This window comes from Rhinopithecus roxellana, chromosome 19 (assembly GCF_007565055.1).
Source record: "Rhinopithecus roxellana isolate Shanxi Qingling chromosome 19, ASM756505v1, whole genome shotgun sequence".
NCBI classification, from domain to species: Eukaryota; Metazoa; Chordata; class Mammalia; order Primates; family Cercopithecidae; genus Rhinopithecus; species Rhinopithecus roxellana.
Genome location: NC_044567.1, coordinates 18,786,856 through 18,808,325, shown reverse-complemented (window position 1 = coordinate 18,808,325; position 21,470 = coordinate 18,786,856). Strand labels below are relative to the sequence as shown.

The following is a 21,470-nucleotide window of genomic DNA, read 5'->3' as shown; positions in this document are numbered from 1 at the left end:
CTCCCAAGTAGCTTTGATTGCAGGTGCCTGCCACCACGCCCAGCTAGTTTTTTGTATTTTTAGTAGAGACGGAGTTTCACCATGTTGGCCAGGCTGATTTCGAACTCCTGACCTCGTGATTTGCCCACCCGGGCCTCCCAAAGTGCTGGGATTACAGGCTTGAGTCACTGTGCCTGCCAAAAATTTGTTTAAATCAAATAATGTATGTAAATGTGTTTCAAAGTATAAAGAGGCCGAGCACAGTGGCTCATGCCTGTAATCCCAGAACTTTGGGAGGCCAAAGTGGGCGGATCACTTGAGGTCAGGAGTTCAAGACCAGCCTGGCCAAAATGGTGAAACCCCATCGCTACTAAAAATATAAAAATTGCCCGGGCGTGGTGGTGCACAACTGTAGTCCCAGCTACTCGGGAGGCTGAGGCTCAAAAATTGCTTGAACCCAGGAGGCAGAGGCTTTAGTGAGCCAAGATTGTCCCACTGCACTCCAGCTGGGTGACAGAGCAAGACTCAGTCTCCAAAAAAAAAAAAAAAAAAAAGTATGAAGAAGTATAAAGCAGTGGTTTGGTTCTGTTGTGACCTCTGTTTCATGGGAAAGTAATAATTCTTAATTGCTTTTTTTTTTTTTTTTTTTTTAAAGAGAGGAGATCTTACTCTGTTGCCTAGGCTGGAGCACAGTGGATATTCACAGGTACAATTATGGCACACTGCAAGCTCAGGCTCCTGAGCTCCAGCATTTCTGTCATCTCAGCCTCCTAAGTAGCTGGGACTACATGTTTATGCCACCACACTTGGCTAATTTTTTTAAAGTTTTTAAAGAGTTGGAATTTTACTGTGTTGCCCCGGCGAGTCTTGAATTCCCGGCCTCAAGGAGTCCTCCTACCTCAGCCTCCTGAGTAGCTGGGATTACAGATGTGAGCCACTGTGCCCCACGAGAGCCAACATGTAAATAATGTTTACTGTGTGTCAGGCACCTAAGCACTGGAATATGTTAAACCCAAATTTAATCTTCAAAACAATCTTGGTCGGGTGCGGTGGCTCACGCCTGTAATCCCAGCACTTTGGGAGCTGAGGCAGGTGGATCACCTGAGGTCAGGAGTTTGAGACCAGCCTGGCCAACATGGTGAAACCCCATCTCTACTAAAAATACAAAAAATTAGCCAGGCATAGTGGCAGGAGCCTATAACCCCAGCTACTTGGGAGCTTGAGGCAGGAGAATCGCTTGAACCCAGGAGGAAGAGGTTGCAGTGAGCTGAGATTGTGCCACTACACTCCAGCCAGGGCAAGATAGCGAGACTGCCTCAAAAAAGGCCGGGCATGGTGGCTCATGCCTGTAATCCTAGCAGTTTGGGAGGCCAAGGCAGGTGAATCATTTGAGGCCAGGAGTTCAAGACCAGCTTGGCCAACATGGTGAAACCCTGTCTCTACTAAAAATACAAAAAATTAGCTGGATGCACTGGCACATACCTGCAATCCCAGCTACTCGGGAGGCTGAGGCAGGAAAATCACTTGAACCCGGGAAGCAGAGGTTGCGGTCAGCCGAGATCTCGCCACTGTACTCCAGCGTGGGCGACAGAGTGAGACTTCATCTCAAAAAAAAAAAAAAATCTCGTGAAGGTAGGGTACATTTTATAAATGGTGGTAAATTACGTTCCCAAGGTCACACAGCTGGTAAATACAAAGAGCTGGGATTCAAATTTAGGCAGTGTGCTTCCAGTTTTCTCTTACCCACTTCAATATAGTGCCTTTTTGTTAATCCCAAGTTTCTTTTTTTTTTTTTTTTTTTGAGAAGGAGTCTCACTCTGTCACCCAGGCTGGAGTGCAGTGGCCAGATCTCAGCTCACTGCAAACTCCGCCTCCCGGGTTTACGCCATTCTCCTGCCTCAGCCTCCCGAGTAGCTGGGACTACAGGCGCCCGCCACCTCGCCCGGCTAGTTTTTTTTTTTGTATTTTTTTAGTAGAGACAGGGTTTCACCGTGTTAGCCAGGATGGTCTCGATCTCCTGACCTCGTGATCCGCCCGCCTCGGCCTCCCAAAGTGCTGGGATTACAGGCTTGAGCCACCGCGCCCGGCCAATCCCAAGTTTCTTGAGGTGATCTGAGCTTCAGTTGACATCTACCTGTGGATATTCCCCCCCCCGCTTTTTTTTTTGTTGAGACAGAGTCTCGCTCTGTCGCCCAGGCTGGAGTGCAGTGGCCAGATCTCAGCTCACTGCAAGCTCCGCCTCCCGGGTTTACGCCATTCTCCTGCCTCAGCCTCCCGAGTAGCTGGGACTACAGGCCACCGCCACCTCGCCCAGCTAGTTTTTTGTATTTTGTAGTAGAGACGGGGTTTCACCATGTTAGCCAGGATGGTCTTGATCTCCTGACCTCGTGATCCGCCCGTCTCGGCCTCCCAAAGTGCTGGGATTACAGGCTTGAGCCACCGCGCCCGGCCGATATTCTCCTTTTGAAGACTTTTCCAAGAATGACTTGTCCTTGCCACCGCATCTTTTTCCTGGGTTACTTCCTGGCTCTGTCAGTTTTATGTTTCTGTAATCCAAATTAGGAGTAGCTAATTTGTATGCTATGCTAAACTAGACAGTCTAGGAATGAGTTTGTTTTTTAAAGTGACAGGGTTTTGTTAGTTGCACAGGGTAGACACAAACTCCTGGGCTCAAGTGATCTTCCCACTGCAGCTTCCCAAGTAGCTGGGATTACAGATGTATGTCAGTGTGCCCAGCAAGAATGAGAATTTATCCCCACAAAATGCTGTAATGCATTTGATGATCAAATACAAGTGACTTCACAAAAGTGTGCATATAATTTTAAGAAATTCTTGTTATGCCATATTTACATATTATATATACTTCATACCCAGCATTTATATTATAAGCATTTTTTGTTTATCTTTAGATATTCTTTAAGAATATTAACATATTAGGAGACTCATGCTAATGTTATTAGATGAATACCTCATAATTTATGTAACCATTTTCCTGCTTTTGGAATTATTTAGATTAGATTTAAAGAGACAGGGTTTTGTTAGTTGCACAGGGTGGACACAAACTCCTGGGCTCAAGTGATCTTCCCACTGCAGCCATAATCCATTTAGATTATTCCCAGCTTTTAAATCATTATGAACAGCACTGAAGTGAAGAGAATTTCCTGTAAATCATTTTTCACATCTTTGATTATTTCCCTAAATTAAGATTTTATTTTATTTATTTTTTTTGAGAGGGTCTCCCTCTGTCACCCAGACCAGAGTGCAGTGGTGCATTCATAACTCACTGCAACCTCGAGCTTCTGAGCCTAAGTGATCCTCCTGCCTTAGCTGCCCAAGCAGCTGGCTTCACAGGCATGTGCCAACACACCCAGCTAATTTTTTATTTTTTGTAGAGATGGGGTCTCGGTGTTGTCCCGGCTGGTCTCAAATTGCTGGTCTCAAGTGATCTTCCCATCTCAGGCTCCCAAGTACTGAAATTACAAGTGTGAGCCAGCATGCCTGACCCCTGGATACTTTGATCTTATGGGACCGCCATTGTATGTGCAGTCTAGTGTTGACTGAAATGGGGCATGCCTGTATACAAAACATTGTTATTAACTATAGTTACCATGTTGTACAATAGATCTCTTGAACTTGTTTCTCTTGCTTAGCTAAAATTTTGTTTCCTTCTTCCCAGTCACCCGTCTCCGGTCCATTATCTCTCTGATTCTGAGTTTGACTTTTTTAGATTCCACATATTAGTGAAATTATGCAGTATTTGTCTTTCTGTGTCAGACTTATTTCACTTAACATAATGTCCTCCATGTTCATTCATGTTACTTAAAATGGCAGGATTTCTTTCTAAGGCTGAATAGTCTTTCATTGTGTTTATATACATTTTCTTTCATCTGTTCATCCATTGATAGACACTTAGGTTGATTCCATATCTTGGCTGTTGTGAATAGTGCTGCAGTGAATGTGGGAGTGCAGGTATCTTTTGAACATGCTGATTTCATTTCCTTGTATATATGCCCAGTAGTGGGATTGCTGGATCATATGGTAGTTCTGTTTCCAGTTTTGTAAGAAACCTCCATACTGTTTTCCCTAATAGCTGTGCTAATTTACATTCTCACCAACAGCGTACCAAGGTTCCTTTTTTCCACATCCTCTCCAACAGTTTTTTTAATACATCTTTTTTTTTTTTTTTTTTTTTTTGAGACGGAGTCTCGCTCTGTCGCCCGGGCTGGAGTGCAGTGGCCGGATCTCAGCTCACTGCAAGCTCCGCCTCCCGGGTTTACGCCATTCTCCTGCCTCAGCCTCCCGAGTAGCTGGGACTACAGGCACCCGCCACCTCGCCCGGCTAGTTTTTTGTATTTTTTAGTAGAGACGGGGTTTCACCGTGTTAGCCAGGATGGTCTCGATCTCCTGACCTCGTGATCCACCCGCCTCGGCCTCCCAAAGTGCTGGGATTAGAGGCTTGAGCCACCGCGCCCGGCCAATACATCTTTTTAATAGCCATTCTGACAGGTGTGAGTTGATATGGGGTATTTTTGCTTGTTTTTGGTTTTTTGTTTTTTGAGACAAGGTCTCACTCCCATCACCCAGGCTGGAGTACAGTGGCACGATCATGGCTCACTGCAGCGTCGACTTCCTGGACTCAGGTGATGCTCCCACCTCAGTTACCTGAGTAGCTGGGAGTACAGGTACAAACCACCATGCCCAGCTAATTTCATTGTGGTTTTAACTTGGATTTCTCTGACAGTTACCAGTGTTGAGCATTTTTTCATGTACCTATTGGCCATTTGTATGTCTTTGGAGCAATGTCTTTTGAGTTCTATTCCCATTTCTTAATTGGGTTATTTTGTTTCTGTTGAGTCATTTGAGTTCTTTATGTATTTTGGATATTAACCCCTTATTGGATATATGGTTTGCAAATATTTTCTCTCTCCCTGTAGATTGTCTCCTAACTCTGTTTTTGTTTCTGTGGGTTTTTTTGAGACAGAGTTTCACTCGTCATCCAGGTTGGAGTCCAATGGTGCGATCTCGGCTCACTGCAACCTCCACCTCCCATGTTCAAGCGATTCTCCTGCCGCAGCCTCCTGAGTAGTTGGTATTACAGGCACCTGCCACCATGGCCACCTAATTTGTGTATTTTTAGTAGAGATGGGGTTTCTCTATGTTAGCCACGCTGGTCTTGAACTACTGACCTCAGGTGATCCGCCCACATCAGTCTCCCAAAGTGCTAGGATTACTGTCATGAGCCACCGCACCCATCCTCTTCAATATTTTATACTTATTAGTGTATGGGTCTTTCACCTCTTTAAATAAATTTGTTCCCAAGCCTTTTTTTTTTTTTTTGATAGCTATTGTAAATGAGATTGTTTTCTTTATTTCTTTTTTGGATAGTTTGTTCTTAGTATATAGAAACACTGCTGATTTTTATACATTGATTTCCTATGCTACTACTTAACTGAATTTGTTCATTAGTTCTAATAGTTTTTTGGAGTCTTTAGGGTTTTCTGTATGTAAGATCATGTCATCTGCAGACAGATAAAATTTTACTTCCTTTCTGATTTGGATGTCTTTTTATTTATTTTTCTTGCCTAATTGCTCTTTCTGGGACTTATAGTACTATGTTGAATAAAAGTGGCTGGACTGGGCCGAGGCGAGTAGATCATGAGGTCAGGAGATGGAGACCTTCCTGGCCAGCATGGTGAAACCCTGTCTCTACTAAAAATACAAAAATTAGCTGGGCATGGTGGCGTGCACCTGTAGTCCCAGCTACTCAGGAGGCTGACGAAGGAGAATCGCTTGAACCCCGGGAGGCAGAGGTTGCAGTGAGCCGAGACTGCATCACTGCACTCCAGCCTGGGCGACAGAGCGAGACTTTAAAAAAAAAGTGGCTAGAGTGGTCCTTGTCTTTTTCCTGATCTTAGAGGAAAAGCATTCAACTGTCCACCATTGAGTATGATGTTAGCTGAAGACTTGTTGTATATGGCCCTTATGTATTGAGGTACATTCCTTTTATACCTAATTTGTTGAGTTTTTCTCATGAAAGTAGGTTGAATTTTGTCAGATGCTTTTTTTGCATCTATTGCGATGATCGTATGGTTTTTGTCCTTCACTCTGCTTGTGTGGTTTATCACATTTACAGATTTGTGTATGTTGAACCACCCTTGTAGTCCTGGCATAAATCTCACTTGATCATGGTGAATGATCCTTTTAATGGGCTGTTGAATTTGGTTTGTTAGTATTTTGTTGAGGATTTTTGCGTTATTTGTTCATCAGGGATATTGACCTGTAATTTTCTTGTAGTGTCCTTGTCTCGCTTTGGTATCAGGGTAATGCTGACATCATAAAATCAGTTTGGAAATGTGTCTGGAAGTATTTCATCCTCTCTGATTTTTGGGAAGAGTTTGAGAAGGATTGGTACTGGTTTGACCTTAAGTGTTTAGCAGAATTCTTCTGGTCTCTTGATGTTTTCATTGCCTTGCTGAGCATAGACCCAGGTACTTATGAGCAAAATTCTACTCAGTCTGACAACTCTGCTTACAATTATGAATGTGACTAATGCAGTGGTCACTCTACCTTTCTAAGGTAGTTCAGCTCAAGTTACAGTGATCCAGTCCCGATAGAGCTTTGAAACCTCAAGTCTATTACATAACGTAGTGAAGAATCGGCTTGGTGAGGTGGTTCACAGTACTTTGGGAGGCTGAGGCAGGTGGGTCACTTGAGTTTGGTGTTCAAGATCAGGCTGGGCAACATGGCAAAACCCCACTTCTACCAAAAAGAAAAAAAATTAGCTAGGCATGATGGCATGCGCCTGTAGTCCCAGCTACTCAGGAGGCTGAGGTGCAAGGATTGCCTGAGCCCAGGAGGTGGAGGTTGCAGTGAACCAAGATCACACCACCCTATTCCAGTCTGGGTGACAGAAGGAGGCCCTGTCTCAAAAAAAAAAAGCAGGGGTTGGGGGAACACTCATTTTTACATTGATAGGAATTAAAACATTAAAACACAGAAGCCTGCAGCCATAAAAAGGAATGAATTCATGTCCTTTGCAGGGATATGAACGAAGCTGGAAACCATCATTCTCAGCAAACTAACACAGGAACAGAAAACCAAACACCACATGTTCTCACTCATAAGTGGGAGTTGAACAACGAGAACACATGAACATAGGGGAACATCGTATACCGGGGCCCTGTCGGGGGTAAGGGGTAAGGGAAGGGAGCGCATTAGGACAAATACCTAATACATTTGGGGCTTAAAACCTAGATGACAGGTTGATAGGTGCAGCAAACCACCATGGCACACGTATACCTATGTAACAGACCTGCACGTTCTGCACATGTATCCCAGAACTTAAATTTTTTTTTTTTTTTTTTTTTTTTTTTTTTTTTTTTTTTGAGACGGAGTCTCGCTCTGTCGCCCAGGCTTGGAGTGCAGTGGCCGGATCTCAGCTCACTGCAAGCTCCGCCTCCCGGGTTTACGCCATTCTCCTGCCTCAGCCTCCCAAGTAGCTGGGACTACAGGCGCCCGCCAACTCGCCCGGCTAGTTTTTTGTATTTTTTAGTAGAGACGGGGTTTCGCCGTGTTAGCTAGGTTGGTCTCGATCTCCTGACTTCGCGATCCACCCGTCTTGGCCTCCCAAAGTGCTGGGATTACAGGCTTGAGCCACCGCGCCCGGCCCAGAACTTAAAATTTTTAACAAAATCACAGAGGCCAAATAATACTTTTCAATACGGTGCAGAAGTAGTGCCCAGGTTTAAAAAAAAAGAAAAAGTCCAGGCCGGGCGCGGTGGCTCAAGCCTGTAATCCCAGCACTTTGGGAGGCCAAGACGGGTGAATCACGAGGTCAGGAGATCCAGACCATCCTGGCTAACCCGGTGAAACCCCGTCTCTACTAAAAAATACGAAAAACTAGCCGGGCGACGTGGCAGGCGCCTGTAGTCCCAGCTACTCGGGAGGCTGAGACAGGAGAATGGCGTAAACCCGGCAGGCGGAGCTTGCAGTGAGCTGAGATCAAGCCGCTGCACTCCAGCCCGGGAGAGAGAGCGAAACTCCGTCTCAAAAAAAAAAAAAAAAAAAAAGCTCCAAAAAAAAAGTCCAGCCTGGGCAACATGAGGAAACCCTGTTACTACTAAAAATACAAAAAATTAGCCAGGCATGGTAGCTCATGCCTGCAGTCCCAGCTACTCCGGAGGCTGAAGTCGGAGGGTCACCTGAACCCAGGAAGTCAAGGCTACAGTGAGCCAAGATTGCGCCACCACACTCCAGCCTGGGCCACCTAAGTGAGACCCTGTCTCAAAAAAACTAAAAAAAAAAAAAAAAAAAAAAAAAAAGTGGGGGTAGGAGATTAGGAGATTAACAACAGAAAAAAAAAAGCACCAGGCATTTTTATCTCCTCTTTCTTCTCACTCCCCTAGTAACGTTACCTATACACATACACATATACACACAGTTGTTAACACTTGTATTATGCATGTACCACAAATTTCCAGAGCCTGAAATTAAAGTATGTGCTATCCTTCAGGAATGTGAGCCAGTAAAAGTTATTGAACATTTATTGTATGAATAATCTTGCCCCTGACTCTGTAACGTGGAAGGATGATTAGGAGACAGGCTGTGGTCTTAGGAAGGTCACACTCAAATTGAAAAGTTAGAATATCCAGGGATAATACTTCCCTGGTACCTGAATTCAAGAGAAAACTCTGGATCGGAGATGAGTTAAGTAATAATAAGTAGATCCTGGAAGAGCATCCTTGCCAAAGAGAGCAGTGGTATAGATAGTAACTTTGGGGGAATCAGGGTGTGGACAGGAAACAGGATAGGAAAAGGACCTGTTGTGACAGGTTCTAAGAGTGTAGTTTAGAAGTAGGTTTCCAAATGCCTTGAGCCACATGTGTTCAGCAGCATGAAGATGGTTTGTAGCAGATACATTTCTAGATTTTCAACAGAGTGAGTCCTAGAGTAAATAGCCATCTGTCTTCCTTGCTCTTTCCTCTAGCCTAGAGTTGTGGGATCACAATTGCAAGTGACTTTACCGTCCCCTATTGAGTTAACGATAGAGAAGAAAAAGGCTTTTGAGCAATGGCTAAACATTATTCAGGTTAGGCAGATAGCAAAATGTACTAGTTGGGGGATTCTTAGTTATTTGGGCTAACAAAACCTGTTGCATGGATTGTTTCATTGTAACAGACCATAAAAATGACTGATTTTGCAGAGTCTAATTTGATAAACTTGTAATTTTTGAAGTCTTTGGTGCCACTTATTTTTCCCAGAGCAGCATTTTGGTGTCTCCCTTAGGTTTAAACTACATTTCTTGGAACCCAGGAGTAATGGAATAAGGAGCAGTATAGGATAAAACTTTCCCCTTGATTATCAAAGAGTCTTTTGGCTGGCACGGTGGCTCATACCTGTAATCTCAGCACTTTGGGAGGCCACTTGAGGCTGGAAAATTGCTTCAGCAGGAGTTCAACAGCAGCCTGGGCAACAAAGTGAGACCCCATCTCTACAAAAATTTTTTAAAAATTAACAAGGTGGGCTGGGTGTGGTGGCTTATGCCTGTAATCCCAGCACTTTGGGAGGCTGAGGCGGGTGGATCACGAGGCCAGGAGATCGAGACCATCCTGACTAACATGGTGAAACCCCGTCTCTACTAAAAAATACAAAAAACTAGCCGGGCGAGGTGGCAGGCGCCTGTAGTCCCAGCTACTCAGGAGGCTGAGGCAGGAGAATGGTGTGAACCCGGGAATGGAGCTTGCAGTGAGCTGAGATGGTGCCACTGCACTCCAGCCTGGGCGACAGAGCAAGACTCCGTCTCAAAAAAAAAAAAAATTAACAAGATGTTGGCACACCCCTGGTCCCAGCTACACAGGAGGCTGAAGCAGGAGGATTGCTTGAGCCCGGGAGGTTGAGGCTACAGTGAGCTGTGCTTGTGCCACTGCACTCCAGCCTGAGTGACAGAGTGAGGCCCTGTGTCAAAAAAACAAAAAGGAGTAGTCTCTTTAGGTAAGCCTTTGGCTCATGGATGAGAAGAGTCAGATATTGGCAATGACTTTTTTCTTTCTTTCTTTCTTTCTTTTTTTTTTTTGTTTTTTCGAGATGGAGTCTTCCTCTGTTACCCAGGCTGGAGTACAGTGGCGTGATCTCAGCTCACTGCAAGCTCTGCTTCCGGGGTTCACACCATTCTCCCGCCTCAGCCTCCTGAGTAGCTGGGACTATAGGCGCCTGCCACAACGCCCAGCTAATTTTTGTTTTTGCATTTTTGGTAGAGACGGGGTTTCACCATGTTAGCCAGGATGGTCTCAATCTCCTGACCTCATGATCTGCCTGCCTCGGCCTCCCAAAGTGCTGGGATTACAGGTGTGAGCCACTGTGCCTGGCTTTTTTTTTTTTTTTTTTTTTTTTGAGACAAAGTCTTGCTTTGTTGCCCAGGCTGGAGTGCAGTAGCATGGTCTCAGCTTACTGCAACCTCTGCCTCATGGGTTCAAGCAATTCTTGTGCCTAAACCTCCCAAGTAGCTGGGATTACAGGTGCGCACCATCATGCCCGGCTTTTTGTTTTGTTCATTTGTTTTTTTGTTTTTTTTGGAGATGGAGTCTCGCTCTGTCACCCAGGTTGGAGTGTAGTGGCTCCATCTTGGCTCACTGCAACCTCCACCTCCTGGATTCAAGTGATTCTGCCTCAGCCTCCTGAGAAGCTGGGACTATAGTCGCAAGCCACCATGCCTGGCTAATTTTTGTATTTTTAGTAGAGACGGGGCCTCACCATGTTGGCCAGGCTGGTCACAAACTCCTGACCTCAAGTGATCCATCCGCCTCGGCCTCCTGAAGTGCTGGGATTCGAGGCGTGAGCCACCACTCACGACCTCCAATTTTACTTTCTAATTCAAGTGTGTAAACTTCATTTTTGAGCCACAGCATGAATCAGAAGGTGGGTGGCCACCCTGGGTTTTTAGGGGCTAGGGGAGCAGTTGTTTTTTGTTTGTTTTTGTTTTGTTTTTTTGAAGGCAGTGAAAAGGAAAGCAGAAGAGAACTAACGAAGTACTGAAAGACACTAGATTGTGGGTGGCGAGGCTATGCTGGGAAGTGAGCTTTCTAGAAATCACTTTATCCTCCATCCCCCAAGGAAAAAATGCCTTTGCCAGTACTTTATCTTCTCCTGCTCCTTTTCCCATCAGAAAACATGAAGCTGGGCGGTGTGGCTTACGACTGTAATCCCAGCACTTTGGGAGGCCAAGGCGGGTGGATCGCTTGAGGTCGGGAGTTGGAGACCAGCCTGGCCAACATGGTGAAACCCTGGCTCTACTAAAAATACAAAAATTAGTCGGGCGTGGTGGCGCACATCTGTAATCCTAGCTACTCAGGAGGCTGAGGCAGGAGAATTGCTTGAACCCAGGAGGCGGAGGCTGCAGTGAGCTGAGATTGTGCCACTGCGCTCCAGCCGGGGCAACAGAACAAGACTCCGCCTCAAAAAAAAAAAAAAAAAAATATGGCTGAGGTTTTTTTGTTTGTTTGTTTGTTTTATTTATTTTGAGATGGAGTCTCGCCTTGTGGCCTGGCTGGAGTTCAGTGGTGCCATCTCAGCTCACTACAACCTCCACCTCCCAGGTTCAAGCAATTCTCCTGCCTCAGCCTCCTGAGTAGCTAGGATTACAGATGTGCGCCATCACGCCCGACTAATTTTTGTATTTTTAGTAGAGACGGGGTTTTGCCATGTTGACTAGGCTGGTCGCAAATTCCTGAAGCTGAGGTTTTCTTACTGGCACAAACCTACCCTGAAGGCAGAAGTGGTCCTTTTTCAGATGCCACCCAGGAAAGCAGAGTGTAACATCGGAACTCTAATAAAACCTCCAGTAGCTTCTGGTGGGGGGCAGGGAGCAGAGATGAAAGCACTTTTGAATTTTTCCAGTAGGGAAAAAGGTTTGTTCTTTAATTAGAGGTAGTCTGGGAAATGCTAGCACTTGTGCAGGTGCCCCAGGAGAGTTGGAAAAGCTTAGTTCTGTGCTCACTGTGATACTGTAGTTGCCCTGCCTAGGGTAGCCAACGTAGCACACCAGCTGGTGTTAGGAAAACTAGCTGAGAGCTCACAGAGAGGCTCTGCCAAAGTGATCGATCGTTCTCTGTAATGTCTGTAGCTCATTTGGCCTGCTCCAGGTTACTACTTGATTCTCTTCAGCAGTTAAGAGTTGAATTCTGAAACACTTTCAGAGAGTAGTGCTAATGTTGATTTCTGGATCTAATTCTGGAAATACCAGCTGTAAAATTTTATTGGAATTTGCATTTAAGAAAACGTCAGACACCAATCAATTCTGTCCAGGAAAAAAAAAAGAAAAGAAAAAGAAAAATAGAAAAAGCCAGATGGTAATCAAAAGGTATAGGTAGTTTGAAGATTTTAAATAAAAGGCCTTCACTCAGCTGCCAGGCCTCTGGAGGATTACTTTATTCTGACATCTCTGCTTTCTAGAATATGTTGTGGGGAGAGGTGGTTTCATTCCTGTTTCATCACAACTCTCATGACCTTGCCACAGTCTGAGCTCATTCTGTACCTTTTCTACCCTAGCAGGACCTGATTCTTGACGTCAGTGAACTGGTCAAGGGGCTTATGGATTTTCTTAGTACTGGAGGAAGTCTTCTGGACAGGATGACAAATGGATCCCAGAATTCTTTTTTTTTTTTTTTGAGATGGAGGCTCAGTCTGTCACCCAGGCTAATTTTTGCTCCCTGCCCCCCACCAGAAGCTACCAGAGGTTTTATTAGAGTTCTGATGTCATACTCTCTGCTTTCCTGGGTGGCATCTGAAAAAGAACCACCTCTGCCTTCAGGGTAGGTTTGTGCCAGTAAGAAAACCTCAGCTTCAGGAATTCGCAACCAGCCTGGTCAACATGGCAAAACCCCATCTCGACTAAAAATTAGCCAAGTGGAGTGGCATGATCTCGGCTCACTGCAACCTCTGCCTTCTGTGCTCAGGTGATTCTCCTGCCTCAGCCTCTCGAGTAGCTGGGATTACAGGCACATGCCACCATGCGTGGCTAATTTTGTATTTTTGGTAGAGACAGGTTTTCGCCATGTTGGCTAGACTGGTCTCAAACTCCTGACGTAATATGATCCTGCCACCTTGGCCTCCCAAAGTACTTGGATTACAGGCGTGAGCCACTGTGGCTGGATCCCAGAATTTTTTTTCTTTTTTTGAGACCGAGTTTCGCTCTTATTGCCCAGACTGGAGTGCAATGGTGTGATATAAGCTCATGGCAACCTCCATCTCTCAGGTTCAAGCAATTCTCCTGTCTCAGCCTATCAAGTAGCTGGGATTACAGGCACCCACCACCATGCCCAGCTAATTTTTTGTATTTTTTTAGTAGAGCCAGGGTTTCACCATGTTGGCCAGGCTGGTCCTGAACTCCTGACCTCAGGTAATCCACCCGCCTTGGCCTCCCAAAGTGCTGGGCCTCCCAAAGTGCTGGGCATGAGCCACCGTACCTGCCCTGCATCCCAGAATTCTTAAAGCAAGGGTCACAAATTATGGGCTGTAATCTTAGCAGTTGGTTTGATGCCAGTGAGAGCTCTAGAGTATTCTACACTTGCTGGAAGTTTCTTCTTGGAACTGTAACCATGGAGGACTCCAAGCTCTGTTTCTTACTGGTTCACTCCCTCCTGCCCAAACCCAAAGTTGACTTTCTGGAGTCTTTACTGAATTCACCTCTTATCTTTACTTCTTTGTTTGCAATCAATAAATTCATTAATGCCTCTTTGCCATAGTTTAGCTGTTTTTTCTTTCGTTTTGAGACAGAATCTCGCTCTGTCACCCAGGCTGGAGTGCAATGGTATGATCTCGGCTCACTGCAGCCTCCGCCTCCCCAGTTCAAGCGATTCTCCTGCCTCAGCCTCCCGAGTAGCTGAGACTATAGGCACCCACTGCCACGCCCAGCTAATTTTTATATTTTTAGTAGAGACGGGGTTTCGCCATATTGGCCAGGCTGGTCTCGAACTCCTGACCTTGTGATCTGCCCATCTCGGCCTCCATAGTGCTGGGATTACAGACGTGAGCCACTGCACATGGCCCTAGCTGGTTTAATTCTCTCTGTTCTTTCTATTGAAATCCAAAGGTGTGGTCTGAGGGGCAATATGTTACAGGTCACCTCTTAGGATCCACATCCCTTACTCATCTCTTGGTTGCAGGTATCAGGATTTAATAGATATATGAGATTGCAGTAATCATTCAAACATTGGCTTCTTCTGGATTCATAAAGTTCCCTGAAGGAGGAGAAAAAAAGACAGATTGGTTATTTCCAAAAAATACAGGAAAAAAAAATGCTATCTGCAAGACCACTGAGTGAATGTGTTTTTGTATCCCCATCATCAGAATATCAGCTATGCAGATGTGAATGTTTCTTAAGGTTGAGGTTTTTGGTTTATCAGTGATTTTTTTCCCCTTATTTTAAAATTATTTATAGAAATAATATACATGCCAAAGTATAAAGACAAAAAATTGCCCCAGATAGTAGTGGCTGTTCATGTTTTTTATGTTTTAGAGTATTTCTTTCCAGTCCTTTTTTAAAGCTGGTGAGGAGGGGAGGTTTTTTTTCTTTTTTAGACATAATCTCGCACTGTTTCCTCGGCTGGAGTACAGTGGCACAATCTCAGCTCAGTGCAAACTCCACCTCCCAGGTTCAAGCGATTCTCCTGCCTCAGCCTCCTGAGTAGCTAGGATTACAGGTGCCCACCACCATGCCCAGCTAATTTTTTGTATTTTCAGTAGAGATGGAGTTTCACTATGTTGGCCAGGCTGGTCTCAAACTCCTGACCTTGTTATCTGCCTGCCTCGGCCTCCCAAAGTACTGGGATGACAGGCTTGAGCCACCATGCCCGGCCAGTGTTGTTATTTTATATATGTTGTAAAATACTAAATATATGGTTTTCCTCTTGCTCTTGTTCACTTAACATTGATACACACATGAAGGTGAAAATAAGACTAATGATACTCTACCTTCCTCAGTTATTCCTGTAGGTGTGTATCAGCTTCCAAAATCATAAAAGTTTAATATTTCAGAGACTGCAGTGTATGATTGAGGCCAACTGCAGAGTCCAAGAAAGCACCGTCTTATTTAGTGTTCAGAGTTTTCCTGTTATTTTATAAAGCCTTCTATATGCTGTCTGACCTTGGATTTAGCAGTCTTTTCATGTATCTATTTGTCTCTTAGGAGGCCAAGATGGGACTCTTACTAGCTAGGGAGCATGATTGCACCCTCTCCTTTAAAACAAACAAACAAACAAACAAACAAATATATATATATATATATCTCAATCAAATTGCTTCTTTTTTTTTTTTTTTGAGATGGAGTCTCGCTCTGTCGCCCAGGCTGGAGTGCAGTGGCTGGATCTCAGCTCACTGTAAGCTCCGCCTCCCAGGTTTACACCATTCTCCTGCCTCAGCCTCCCGAGCAGCTGGGACTACAGGCACCCGCCACCTCACCTGGCTAGTTTTCTGTATTTTTTAGTAGAGACGGGGTTTCACTGTGTTAGCCAGGATGGTCTCGATCTCCTGACCTCGTGATCTGCCCGTCTCGGCCTCCAAAAGTGCTGGGATTACAGGCTTGAGCCACCGCACCCGGCCCAAATTGCCTCTTAATCATAGACGTTGTGACCCTTAGAACCTACTGAATGTACTATTCAAAATGGAAACTGATATGGCCTGGCACTTTGGCTCATGCCTGTAATCCCAGCACTTTGGGAGGCCTAGGTGGGCGGATCACTTGAGGCCAGGAGTTCGAGACCAGCCTGGCCAACATGGTGAAACCCCGTCTCTACCAAAAATACAAAAGTTAGGGCCGGGCGTGGTGGCTCGCGCCTGTTATCCCAGCACTTTGGGAGGCTGAGGCAGGCGGATCACGAGGTCACAAGATTGAGACCATCCTAGCTAACGTGGTGAAACCCGTCTCTACTAAAAATACAAAAAATTAACCGGACATGGTGGCACGCGCCTGTAGTCCCAGCTACTCGGGAGGCTGAGGCAGGAGAATGGTGTGAACCCGGGAGGCGGAGCTTGCAGTGAGCCAGATCGCGTCACTGTACTCCAGCCTGGGCGAGAGAGGAAGACTCTGTGTCAAAAAAAAAAAAAAATTAGCTGTGCATGGTGGTGCATACCTGTAATCCCTGCTACTTGGGAGGCTGAGGCAGGAGAATCGCTCGAACATGGGAGGTGGAGGTTGCAGTGAGCCAAGATGGCACCACTGCACTCCAGCCTGGGTGATAGGCTGTCTGAAAGAAAGGAAACTGATAGAGCCTGGAGTTGAAGAGTGAGCACAGGCTTTGGGAAAAGTCAAATCTGGGTTTCAGTCCTGGGCTCTGCCATCATTAATAGATTAATGACATATATAGATTAAATGACAACCTCAGAAAATTACTAACAATCTGCCTTTTATATGGTCAACAGTTATTTATGGAGAGCCTAGTGTTAGTAGATGATGCTTTTCTAGATATAATAGTGAACAAAACGAACCAAGGGTCTGTTCTTACAGAGTTTATATCCTGGTAGGGTGGAGAGAGATGGTCGTAAAACAGGTGGTAATGATGGTGGTAAAAACCGAGGGAAATAGAGGAGTTAGCAGCAGGAAGGACCACATGCCTGGGGTTAATTGTGTGGGAGGAATTGTTGAGTTCAGGGTCTCAGGATAGATTTTAAAAGAAAAAAATGAGGGAAATAAGGATACTGCTTTAGACATGGAGGTCAAAGAAGCCCTCCCCTTAGGAAGTGACATTCAAGCAGAAACCTGAATGAAGTGAGGGAGCTAGAAAGACAAGTAGACATCTGGGGCAAGAACATTCCAGGCAGAGGGAATGGTAAGGACAAAGTCCTGAAGGTAGTTAGTGTGTTTGGCTTGTTGAAGGAGCTGCAGGGAGACCATGGTGGCTGGAAGTAAGTCAGCAAGAGAGGGCAGGGTAGGTCAGAAGGTGAGGTCAGAGAACCAGTAGTAATAGATCATGGAGGGCCTTGGGGTCCATGTTAGCATTTTGTATTTTATTCTGAGATGGGAAGTCATTAGAGATATTTGAGCTGCTCTGACTTGCAGTTAAAAAAATTGACCAGGCGCAGTGGCTCACGTCTGTAATCTCAGCATTTTGGGACGCCGAGGCGAGTGGATCACGAGGTCAACCATCCTGGCCAACAAGGTGAAACCCTGTCTGTACTAAAAATACAAAATTGGCCGGGCGTGGTGGCACACGCTTGTAGTCCCAGCTACTCAGGAGGCTGAGGCAGGAGAACGGCTTGAACCCAGGAGGCGGAGGTTGCAGTGAGCTGAGATTGCGCCATTGCACTCCAGGAGGGCAACAGAGCGAGACTCCATCTCAAAAAAAAAAAAAAAAAAAAAAGTTGCTGAATAGAGAATAGATTGGGTGATAAAGGGTAAGCGTGGAACAGACCATTTAGAAGGCTAATAGTAATCCCAGCTAGAGATGATGAGATCACGGGTGAAATCCCAGCTCGAGATGATGAGATGATGGGTGAAGTTTGTTACCTATTTCCAAGAAGGCTTGGGAGACTCAATTAAGAAAACATCACCAAAGCCCCTCATACAGCCCATTTCACAGTTTTAGTTCCCAGTACTTGTTAATTCCCTTCCTTTCCTTGCAGTTTGCCTTCAGCTGTATTAGGACCTTAAGGGAGAAGTTATTATGTAAAGATCAGCATCCCCTGTAATCCCAGCACTTTGGGAGGCCGAGGCGGGCAGATCATGAGGTCAGGAGATCGAGACCATCCTGGCTAACATGGGGAAACCCCATCTCTACCAAAAATACAAAAAACTAGCCGGGCGAGGTGGCGGCGCCTGTAGTCCCAGCTACTCGGGAGGCTGAGGCAGGAGAATGGCGTAAACCCGGGAGGCGGAGCTTGCAATGAGCCGAGATCCGGCCACTGCACTCCAGCCTGGGTGACAGAGCGAGACTCCGTCTCAAAAAAAAAAAAAAGAGAAACATCCACAAGGGAAGGGATTGTGAGCAGTACTTCAGTCCCTGGACCCCAACAGAAGTCTTTTTTTTTTGAGACAGAGTTTCACTCTTGTGGCCTGGGCTGGAGTACAATGGCGCAGCCTCTGCTCACTGCAACCTCTGCCTTCCGTGTTCAAGCAATTCTCCTGCCTCAGCCTCCTGAGTAGCTGGGATTACAGGCATGCGCCACCACACCCAGCTAATTTTGTATTTTTAGTAGAGACAGGGTTTCACCACGTTGGCCAGGCTGGTCTCAAACTCCTGACCTCAGGTAATCTGCCCACTTTGGCCTCCCAAAGTGTTGGGATTACAGGTGTGAGCCACCGCGCCTGGCCAAGACTTTTATTTTTCTTGCACTGAAGTTGGCTCACTGTGTTCATTCTGTTTCCCACTCACCAGAGACCTTAAAAAGACTGAAGCTGTGCCAGAACTCTTGGACAGCTCTATTCTCATTAAGGCATTCAGTCTTCCGTTCTTTCTGCAGTTGCTATCTTAAGACACAATTTGAGCAGCCTCTTTTACAAAGTATCTTTTTAGCTACCTGGTCTTGGAAGCTGGAGCCCTCTGATACTCATCATGACAAGGTAGTTTAATATACCTGAGAGAGCCCTCCAAAGAAAATAAAGAGGTTTTTGTTGTCTTTTTTTAACTTTTGAGCTTTTCCCCCACTCCTTTTTTGCTGTGATCTAAAGCCATAATTTTCCACCTTGATTTCTGAAATATGGGAAAAGAAGTTCATGTACTTATTTAGGAAAATCGTATTTCTGTTACATAAGGAGCTTGCATTGTTGACAGGGCTTCTTTCGCTACAGAAGGCTCCATCAGTGTCTGCTTGCTTGGGCTGTGTATATCTTGGTTGGCAAACATCACTAATGAAACTCATGCCGTCTTGACATGTCAGGATCGCCTGCACAGAGAGCTGCTGGCAGCCTGTCATCTCCTTGCTTTAGCCTGGGAGCAATGCATTTCTTTTGATGGGTGGGGGGCTAGTTCAGGAGGTCTAACTGCATGACAGGCAAATAGGAAGGGTGAATCCCCAGAAATTTGCAAACAGAATTTGTTTTAACAGTGGTTAATTGTGCCTCCTAGGATGCTTTCCTCCTTCCATTTAAAAGTGAGTTCGGGGCCGGGCGCGGTGGCTCAAGCCTGTAATCCCAGCACTTTGGGAGGCCGAGACGGGCGGATCACGAGGTCAGGAGATCAAGACCATCCTGACTAACACGGTGAAACCCCGTCTCTACTAAAAATACAAAAAAAAAAACTAGCCGGGCGACCTGGCGGGCGCCTGTAGTCCCAGCTACTCGGGAGGCTGAGGCAGGAGAATGGCGTGAACCCGGGAGGCGGAGCTTGCAGTGAGCTGAGATCCGGCCACTGCACTCCAGCCTGGGCGACAGAGCGAGACTCCGTCTCAAAAAAAAAAAAAAAAAAAAAAAAAAAAAAAAGTGAGTTCGGCTGGGCGCGGTGGCTCATGACTGTAATCACAGCACTTTGGGAGGCTGAGGTGGGCGGACCACCTGAGGCCAGGAGTTTGAGACCAGCCTCACCAACATGGTGAAACCCCATCTCTACTAAAAATACAAAAATTGGCTGGGCATGGTGGCATGCGCCTGTAATCCCAGCTACTAGAGAGGCTGAGGGATGAGAATCGCTTGAACCCAGGAGTCAAGGATTGCAGTGAGCTGAAATTGCGCCACTGCACTCCAGCCTAGGGGACAGCAAGAACTCTCAAAAAATAAATAAATAAATAAATGAATAAATAAATAAAAGTAAGTTCACGGCCAGGTGCAGTGGCTCACACTTGTAATCCCAGCACTTTGGGAGGCCAAGGTGGGCGGATCAACTGAGGTCAGGAGTTCAAGACCAGCCTAGCCAACATGGTGAAACCCCATCTCTACTACAAATACAAAGAAATTATCTGGGTGTGGTGGTGGGCGCTTTTAATCCCAGCTACTCAGGAGGCTGAGGCAGGAGAATTGCTTGAACCTGGGAGGCAGAGGTTGCAGTGAGCCAAGATCGCGCCATTACACTCCAGCCTGGGCAACAAGAGTAAAACTCCATCTCAAAAAATTAAATAAAAGTTGGTTCATATTACTGGCTCACAAGTCAGACATCGGGTACCTTTGCAATCATATACTGTGCTGTTTCTGAAAATGTGCGGCTGGTCTCCGACCAGGGCTATAAATGGGCTGGCTGAGCCAGGCCCTATGGGGGCCCACTCTCTTCAGGAATACTGAGACATTACAAATGCACCTGTACTTTCCAGTTGTATGACAGGTACTTTCCAGTTTTATTTCTCCCACCCATACATCTGTGGTAACTGAAAAATCATTTTAACCATAGTGATATTTGACAGCAAATTGTCACAGATAAAGATGTAAGTATATTTTCAACCAACACACTGCTAATTAAATTGCTTTGTCTGTCTAAACTTGGGCCTCCTGCTACTCATATCCGGTGTTCCTACTGTCTTCTTCAAATGAGTTGCCCTGTGTTTCATGACCTTGTTTTTGTTCATTACAGTGTGAGCCACTGCCCCATGTTGTGTTGATGCCGGTCTGCCATGCTAGCCTGTCTGCCAGGGCCAGGTGACCTGTCCTTTCAGCTTCTTTCTCACACGCAGATGAACACTGGACTTCAGAAATGTAAGTAATCTGGATCCTAGGGAAGCATGTGTGGTTCTTTGTTTTTGTCTCTGTGTTTGGGCTGTCCCTGAAGCACATCTGGAGTACATTGACCTTGAATTTTGACATTTTTCTTTCTTTCTTTCTTTTTTTTTTTTTTTTTAAAGACTATGTCTTGCTCTTGTCACCCAGGCTGGAGTGCAATGACGCGATCTTGATCGGCTCTCTGCCACCTCTCCCTCCCAGGTTCAAGCAATTCTCTTGCCTCAGCTTCCCGAGTAGCTGGGATTACAGGTGCCCACCACCATGCCTGGCTAATTTTTGTATTTTTAGTAGAGACAGGGTTTCACCATGTTGGCCAGGCTGGTTTCAAACTCCAGATCTCAGGTGATCCCCCTAACTTGGCCTCCCAAAGTGCTTGAGCCACTGTGTCCAGCCAGTAGGGGTCTGCTCTAAATTCTGTAATTCCCCAATGTATATCAATTTTAATTGTTGCTGATAGCTTTCTGTTGAACAACAAAAGCATAAAGAGCTTCAGAGGGGCCGGGCGCGGTGGCTCAAGCCTGTAATCCCAGCACTTTGGGAGGCCGAGACGGGCGGATCATGAGGTCAGGAGATCGAGACCATCCTGGCTAACACGGTGAAACCCCGTCTCTACTAAAAAATACAAAAAACTAGCCGGGCGAGGTGGCGGGCGCCTGTAGTCCCAGCTACTCGGGAGGCTGAGGCAGGAGAATGGCATAAACCCGGGAGGCGGAGCTTGCAGTGAGCTGAGATCCGGCCACTGCACTCCAGCCTGGGCGACAGAGCGAGACTCCGTCTCAAAAAAAAAAAAAAAAAAAAAAAGAGCTTCAGAGGAAATATATATATATATATATATATATATATATATCACCCTTAAAAA

General features: G+C 45.7%; 1 protein-coding gene across 9 annotated transcripts in view; it reads left to right on the top strand.

Moving 5' to 3' along the window:
- FAM222B (family with sequence similarity 222 member B) overlaps nucleotides 1-21,470 on the top strand; it is a 100,217-nt gene that overhangs the window by 63,486 nt on the left and 15,261 nt on the right. For all 9 annotated transcript variants that reach the window (XM_010378313.2, XM_010378316.2, XM_010378317.2 and 6 more), the window contains one exon: nucleotides 20,466-20,587. In XM_010378313.2, coding sequence (XP_010376615.1) covers nucleotides 20,506-20,587 — 82 coding nt within the window. In that variant the 5' untranslated portion in view covers nucleotides 20,466-20,505. The remainder of the gene's footprint in view (nucleotides 1-20,465; nucleotides 20,588-21,470) is intronic.